We start from the raw sequence: 8,375 nt of genomic DNA, 5'->3' as shown, positions 1-8,375 counted from the left end.
TCCAGTCATTGTTGAGGCTCGCCCCCCTCGCCTGGCCTTGTGGGAGACAAGTGGCGCCTCTAGGCTTTAGCGGCCTTCACCCGAACCTGCTCCTCACCTTGCACCTACCCTCCCCCACCCTTTTCCTCTTCAAAATGTCGTAATGTGTAGATATATGATAAAAGAAGAAAAAAAAACAAGGAGGAACAATGTTGAGTGTGTTTTTTGTAAGTGTTTAACTCACGGGAGAATATATGATATCTGATTGTTTGTCTTGTTAAGGAGTTTTATGGCAGTAAGCTCAACAAGACGGCTGGATTCTTAGAGGTTCATAGGGAGAAGCGCGCGTCCTTCAGGTTTCTTCAGTGGCGTGTCTGAGGAACTGTGCCGTGCCGCCCTGTACAGACACGAGCACCCTGGTGGCTGGGGTGAAAGTCGCCATCCATGATAAACACTGTGGCGTATTGAAACCTGTCCTGTGGTGGCACCCATAGTGTGTGTGTGTGTGTGTGTGTGTGTGCTGACTGTCAACTTTTAGCTCCAGAATAGCGACGCGAGTTTCCTGCTTAGGACTGTAGCTCTAGGTTCTTTCAGCTGTGCTTTTCCTGTTGATACAATAATATTTCCCTTATAATTAACGACTAAAGCGATATTTTTCGTACAACTAACGACTGTTCGTAAAACAACATGTTTTCCCTATAAGTGAACGTAGGACTGACTTGGTGGCCTTAATGGCGTCGATTTTGTAATGAGACTTGAGGGGGATCGATGAATTTCAGAATGGACACCGCGACTGCTGTTGTCTCGGTAGAATTGTCAGTATCCTTCGTCCGTTGTGTCAGATTATCTCAACATAATTTTGTGAAGATAGTTTTGAGCGACTGTACATGTACCCATATTAAATCTCAACAATGTCTTTTGAAATCATGATTATCTCCTTCAATGGTAACACAACCCGCTGGATATATCACCTCCCCACCCTCATAATCTTCCTCTCCCCAAGTACAAGTGTTGAAAATATCCCTGGTTAGGGTAGGTTACATTTGGTTAGGTTTAAATTATATTAGGTTAGGTTTGTTAAGTTTTAAGTTATATTAGATACTTTAGGTTAGAATTGCTTTGGTTAGGGTAGATTAGCGTTTGGTTTGTCAGTTAGGTTAGCAGTTAGGTTGGTTAATCCTTAGGTAAAATAAGATCGGAGCTAAACCATATATAGAATTTATTTCAAAAGTAGACAAACGAAAATTGGCGTCAACTAAAACTTCAACCCACGCCATACGAACAGCCCCCCCCCCTTCCCATCTCTCTACGGTGCTGGCCTACCCACTTTGGTACCATCCCACCTAGTACAGCGAATGTCTCCCTGGTTGGTTAGGTTAAGATGGGGACTATTAGCACTGAGTCCCATTTAGTATTCAACTTAACGTAAAGGTAAAAAATAAGCGTAGGGGAGGGGGTGGGATCTCTCTAGGTGGTCGTTATAAAGTTATAAATGGATGGAATATTTTTACACCCACACATGGATTTTTATTTGCCAACTGGTCCGGGCGGTTTGTTTCTCTTCCCAGGCGTTATGGGATTCATTGCTACGAACGAGGATTTTATTTTTGAATCGTATATATATAACTGAGGTATAATGAGAGTCTATAGTTTCGACACCATTTACGCTCCCGTGTTATATTTATTGTTAATGTTAAGTCAGGTGAAGGTGTTCTCGTTCCATCAGATAAGACGATAATTTAACCCCTAGTATGTGAGTGTCAGGTCTGGTTATGTGACGTCACGTAGTAAGGATATCCGGTAGACAATGTTTACTTCAGGATGCCTCACTTAAAGTCTCTCTGACGAACGATCCAGACTCACCTAACTTAAGCTGTCTATTATAATTAACCCTCACCCAGTGCCTATTGTCTTCAACCTAACCTTCGAGAGTGTATATATATTCCAGTAAGATTTAGAGCGGTGTGATGTCTTGGTACTCGTAATGAGGCTGTGACCAGTTGTGTGCTCTGCCTGAAGAACTTTTTAAAGTGTTTCATGATTCAGACTGTTCCAAATATCACATGTTATATCCGCTCAAAATTTCCTTTAATCGGCGTAGTGTTTTTCTATATTATCATCTTATGCACACGGAAACCGGTTTCCTAAAACTCTATTTCCTGGAAAGAAGCATATACATTTCCCTTCAGTAACAATCTTCATATCATTTATTAAGGAGCGATGTAAGGGACAGCAACAGTAACAACCCACCTTTTCTCTGTGTTCCAGGCTCAACACACACAACACACCATGTACCTGAACGTGAACCTAACACGCCACCTCCGGCTGCAGGCGAGGGCTCCTGTACCACACCTAAGACGCCGGAGATCCTCAACTCCCTCATCAACCTGACTAGTCCACCCCTGCCACTCTCCTACTCCCAGTATCAGAGCCAGGTCAGTACCAGAGCCAGGTCAATACCGGAGCCAGGTCAGTACCAGAGCCAGGTCACTGTTCGAGCCAGGTCAGTGTTAGAGCCTGGTCAGTGTTAGAGCCAGGTCGGTGCCAGGTTAGTGTTAGAGCCAGGTCGGTGTTTGAGCCAGGTCGGTGTTAGAGCCAGGTCAATACCAGAGCCAGGTCAGTACCAGAGCCAGGTCAGTACCAGAGCCTGGTCAATACCAGAGCCAGGTCAGTACCAGAGCCAGGTCAGTGCCAGAGCCTGGTCAGTGTTCGAGCCAGGTCGGTGCCAGGTCAGTGTTAGAGCCAGGTCGGTGTTTGAGCCAGGTCGGTGTTAGAGCCAGGTCGGTGTTAGAGCCAGGTCGGTGCCAGAGCTAGGTCAGTACCAATGCCAGATCAGTGTTAGAACCAGGTCAGTTTTAGAGCCAGGTCGGTGCCAGAGCCAGCTCAGTGTTAAAGCCAGGTTGGTGCAGAGCTAGTTAGTACCAGAGCCAGGTCAGCATAGATCCAGGTCAGTACCAGAGTCAGCTCATTACTAGAACCAGGTCAAACCAGAGCAAGGTCAGCTCCAGAGCCAGGTCAGTACTAGAGCCAGGTCAGTACTAGAGCCAGATCAGTCCAAGATCCAGATAAATCCCAGAGCTAATTACTGCTAGAGAGTTCATTACTGGAACCAGGTCAATGCTAAAGCCAGATCACCACCAGAGCCAAGTCAGTGCCATAACCTGATCAATCCTAGAGCCAGGTCAATATTAGAGCCAAGGCAGTAACAGAAACAGGTACCACACCCAGGTCAGTACTAGGGCTTGGTCATTACCAGAACAGGTTTTATACCAGGTCAGTACAATAGACACACTGTACCTGTAATAGGCAATACCTTCATATATAATTTTTGTATTTTATGATGAATTAATTTGTTTATATTTAAGAATGTGAAGATTTTTGTATTCCATCATTCAGTGTAGCTGTCAGGAGCTGGTGTCGGCTCCCATACTGTGTACTGTAGTTCATACTGTACTGTAGTAGGAGTGTGGGTCGTGTCTCCTGTATAATGTATAAAATTGGGTACTGTAGTTGTGTAGATAAAGGTGTTGCAAGTGTTGAACCAAGTTATAGTGATTGTGTTTGTTTATACAGGTGGATGGCGGGGCAATACTGAGTCCCATCAGCGACGTGAGCAGTGAAGAATCAGCAGAGATGAGCATGTGTCGTGGCAGAGAGGACCGATACATGAAGAACCCGGGCGGCGGTGGGGGTGGTGGAGGTGGCCTGGTGGGCGGGTCCCCCGGCACCTCAGGTAGGGCGGCCCCTGGCTGGGGCATCGCCCCCCTCCACCCCTGACCTGCCCTCACCTGTCAACACAGTAGAGGCCACTAAGACGGCACTCATCAAGGAGGGCCTCAAGCTACAGATCCGCACTAAACTACAAGCCGCCGGCGTCGATGATCCTGAGTCTCTCCTCGAAGACACTAAGTACATAAAGGATGAAACCGCTGATGTGAGTATACTGCCCCCCGCCCGCCAGTAGTGTTTGTCTACTGTAGCCAGTGGCTCTACTTCTAGGTACTGTAACTATACTGTACAGTACTGTAGTTGATGTTCACTTACACAGCCCCACGACCTCACCTCCCTGAGGACATTGAGGCACATCATCACCAGTTACACCAATATGAATTTTACCATCGGTGACATTATCACATTTAATTGTCAACTCTTAATATTATTTCTCTCAATTGTAATGGGATATAATTTACAATAGTTGTATAAGGTATTAAAAGTGTTTATTTCTATGGACACACACACACACACACACACACATAACACATACATACATACATACATACATACATACATACATATACATACACACACACACACACACACATATATATCCAAAACACACACACACACACACACACACATACACACATACATACATATATATGCACACACACGCACATATATTCAAAAAAAAAAAAAACACACACACACACACACATATACACATAGTACACACACACACAGAGTATACACACACAACACACACACACACACAGTATACACAGTACACACACAGTATACACAGTACACACACACACACACACAGAGGTATACACAGTACACACACACACAGAGTATGCACAGTACACACACACACACACACACACACAGTATACACAGTACACACACACACACAGTACACACACACACACACAGTACACACACACAGGTACAGGTCATCCAGCAGTGTCTCCAAAAATCAACCCAGAGTACTGACAGTTGTGACACGTTGGCCTTAGAGAGTAACAGTTCCGTCACAACAGGTAAAATTGACGTGCTAATGATGTGAGGATGAGGCGTGGTGCTAGAGACGTGTGGTGATTGACGCGACGTGTTAGTTAATCATCATGTTTGTCACAACAACAGCTGACAGAGGAGGACGAGGAGAGACGAAGGAGACGACGAGAGAGAAACAAGATAGCAGCCACTAAGTGTAGGAATAAAGAAAAGAGAAGACTTACGTACTCATGAATGTAAGTCCCAAGTCTCTCTGTTGCTGTCTCTCTCTCATTCTGTTGCTGTCTCTTTATCTCTGTTGCTGTCTCTTTATCTCTGTTACTGTCTCTATCTCTGTTGCTGTCTCTTTATCTCTGTTGCTCTCTCTTTATCTCTTGTTCCTCTCTCTTTATCTCTTGCTGTCTCTCTTTATCTCTCTGTTGCTGTCTCTATCTCTGTTGCCTCTCATCTCTTGCTTGCTTCTTTATCTCTGTTGTTGCTGTCTCTATCTCTGTTGCTGTCTCTTCTATCTCTCTGTTGCTGTTCTATCTCTTGTTGCTCTCTCTATCTCTGTTGCTGTCTTTATCTCTGTTGCTGTCTCTCTCTCTATCTTCTGTTGCTCTCTATCTCTCTGTTGCTGTCTCTTATCTCTGTTGCTGTCTCTATCTCTCTGTTGCTGTCCTTATTCTCTGTTGCTGTCTCTTATCTCTGTTGCTGTCTCATCTCCCTGTTGCTGTCTCTCATCTCTCTGTTGCTGTCTCTCATCTCTGTTGCTGTCTCATCTCTGTTACTGTCTCTCTATCTCTCTGTTGCTGTCTCATCTCTGTTGCTGTCTCTATCTCTCTGTTACTGTCTCTATCCTGTTGGTCTCTCTATCTCCTGTTGTCTCTCTATCTCTGTTACTGTCTCTCTATCCTCTGTTGCTGTCTCTATCTCTGTTACTGTCTCTATCTCTCTCTGTTACTGTCTCTATCTCTGTTACTGTCTCTATCTATCTCTCTGTTGCTGTCTCTATCTCTGTTGCTGTCTCTCATCTCTCTGTTACTGTCTCTCTATCTCTCTGTTGCTGTCCCTTTATCTCTGTTACTGTCTCTATCTCTGTTGCTCTCTCCTTATCTGTGTTGCCATCCTTTATCTCTCTGTTGCTCTCTCTCTATCTCTGTTGCTCTCTCTTTATCTCTATTGCTCTCTCTTTATCTCTCTGTTGCTCTCTCTTTATCTCTGTTGCTCTCTCCTTATCTGTGTTGCCATCCTTTATCTCTCTGTTGCTCTCTCTCTATCTCTGTTGCTCTCTCTTTATCTCTATTGCTCTCTCTTTATCTCTCTGTTGCTCTCTCTTTATCTCTGTTGCTCTCTCCTTATCTGTGTTGCCATCCTTTATCTCTCTGTGTTGTTATCCCCTCATTTCTTTGTCTCATCAACTTCATGTCTACTATTCTCTTCATTCACCCATATTCTCTCTTCCTTCTTTCCATTAGTCATTCAGAAGTTCATGTTTGGTAGAGTTGTAATGGTCAGTGGCATGTATATCTTTCCATTAGTCATTCAGAAGTTCATGTTTGGTAGAGTTGTAATGGTCAGTGGCATGTATATCTTTCCATTAGTCATTCAGAAGTTCATGTTTGGTAGAGTTGTAATGGTCAGTGGCATGTATATCTTTCCATTAGTCATTCAGAAGTTCATGTTTGGTAGAGTTGTAATGGTCAGTGGCATGTATATCTTTCCATTAGTCATTCAGAAGTTCATGTTTGGTAGAGTTGTAATGGTCAGTGGCATGTATATCTTTCCATTAGTCATTCAGAAGTTCATGTTTGGTAGAGTTGTAATGGTCAGTGGCATGTATATCTTTCCATTAGTCATTCAGAAGTTCATGTTTGGTAGAGTTGTAATGGTCAGTGGCATGTATATCTTTCCATTAGTCATTCAGAAGTTCATGTTTGGTAGAGTTGTAATGGTCAGTGGCATGTATATCTTTCCATTAGTCATTCAGAAGTTCATGTTTGGTAGAGTTGTAATGGTCAGTGGCATGTATCTTTCCATTAGTCATTCAGAAGTTCATGTTTGGTATTGTAATGGTCATTGTAGTCATTCAGTTCATGTTTAGAGTTCATGTTATATCTTTCCATTAGTCATTCAGAAGTTCATGAGAGTTGTAATGGTCAGTGGCATGTATATCTTTCCATTAGTCATTCAGAAGTTCATGTTTGGTAGAGTTGTAATGGTCAGTGGCATGTATATCTTTCCATTAGTCATTCAGAAGTTCATGTTTGGTAGAGTTGTAATGGTCAATGTATATCTTTCCATTAGTCATTCAGAAGTTCATGTTTGGTAGAGTTGTAATGGTCTTGTATATCTTTCCATTAGTCATTCAGAAGTTCATGTTTGATAGAGTTGTAATGGTCAGTGGCATGTATATCTTTCCATTAGTCATTCAGAAGTTCATGTTTGGTAGAGTTGTAATGGTCAGTGGCATGTATATCTTTCCATTAGTCATTCAGAAGTTCATGTTTGGTAGAGTTGTAATGGTCAGTGGCATGTATATCTTTCCATTAGTCATTCAGAAGTTCATGTTTGGTAGAGTTGTAATGGTCAGTGGCATGTATATCTTTCCATTAGTCATTCAGAAGTTCATGTTTGGTAGAGTTGTAATGGTCAGTGGCATGTATATCTTTCCATTAGTCATTCAGAAGTTCATGTTTGGTAGAGTTGTAATGGTCAGTGGCATGTATATCTTTCCATTAGTCATTCAGAAGTTCATGTTTGGTAGAGTTGTAATGGTCATGTGGCATTGTCTTGTCATTAGTCATTCAGAAGTTCATGTTTGGTAGAGTTGTAATGGTCAGTGGCATGTATATCTTTCCATTAGTCGTTCAGAAGTTCATGTTTGGTAGAGTTGTAATGGTCAATGGCATGTATATCTTTCCATTAGTCATTCAGAAGTTCATGTTTGGCAGAGTTGTAATGGTCAGTGGCATGTATATCTTTCCATTAGTCATTCAGAAGTTCATGTTTGGTAGAGTTGTAATGGTCAGTGGCATGTATATCTTTCCATTAGTCATTCAGAAGTTCATGTTTGGTAGAGTTGTAATGGTCAGTGGCATGTATATCTTTCCATTAGTCGTTCAGAAGTTCATGTTTGGTAGAGTTGTAATGGTCAATGGCATGTATATCTTTCCATTAGTCATTCAGAAGTTCATGTTTGGCAGAGTTGTAATGGTCAGTGGCATGTATATACAGGGACTATGGGGGAACTGGATTGGTGTTATATTAGTTAAGGAGGTATTTTTTTTGGGGGGGTGGGGGGGGTGATTGATAGATAACATATTGCTTCTTTTGGAACCTAAGTGTGGAAAGGAGATATATACAGTGTAGTGTGACTGTGGATTTAATTATATACACAGTAAAGTCAAATGTGTCGATTGATAGATATTTTCCATCACACTACAAAGGTTTTATGCTTAGATACGCTATACAGTAAACATCTTTCTATATACACATGCTCTCTCTAGCTTCAAAAACAGTGTCATATCAACTTTGAATCCCTGTTATGACCTGATATAGTCTTTTCAGGGACTGTAGAAATGTTAGATTGTGAGAATTTTTAATATACAGTACAGTATGTAGAGAATTTTAAAAGGTGACTTTGATGTAAATTATCTTAACACAGATCTAATTTTCATCTT

The 8,375-nt window shown here is 42.3% G+C and overlaps 1 protein-coding gene across 1 annotated transcript in view; it reads left to right on the top strand.

Annotated features, from left to right (window-relative positions):
- Positions 1 to 8,375, top strand: part of LOC121873828 (putative protein TPRXL) — a 53,675-nt gene that overhangs the window by 41,820 nt on the left and 3,480 nt on the right. The window contains exons 2-4 of the mRNA XM_042377571.1: positions 2,248 to 2,414; positions 3,553 to 3,913; positions 4,843 to 4,949. Of these exons, the coding sequence (XP_042233505.1) occupies positions 4,944 to 4,949 (6 nt within the window). The 5' untranslated portion in view covers positions 2,248 to 2,414; positions 3,553 to 3,913; positions 4,843 to 4,943. The remainder of the gene's footprint in view (positions 1 to 2,247; positions 2,415 to 3,552; positions 3,914 to 4,842; positions 4,950 to 8,375) is intronic.

This window comes from Homarus americanus, unplaced genomic scaffold (genome assembly GCF_018991925.1).
Source record: "Homarus americanus isolate GMGI-L3 unplaced genomic scaffold, GMGI_Hamer_2.0 scaffold25827, whole genome shotgun sequence".
In the NCBI taxonomy this organism is placed as follows: domain Eukaryota; kingdom Metazoa; phylum Arthropoda; class Malacostraca; order Decapoda; family Nephropidae; genus Homarus; species Homarus americanus.
Note: the sequence above shows the minus strand (reverse complement) of the source record. Positions and strands in the feature narration are given on the sequence as shown.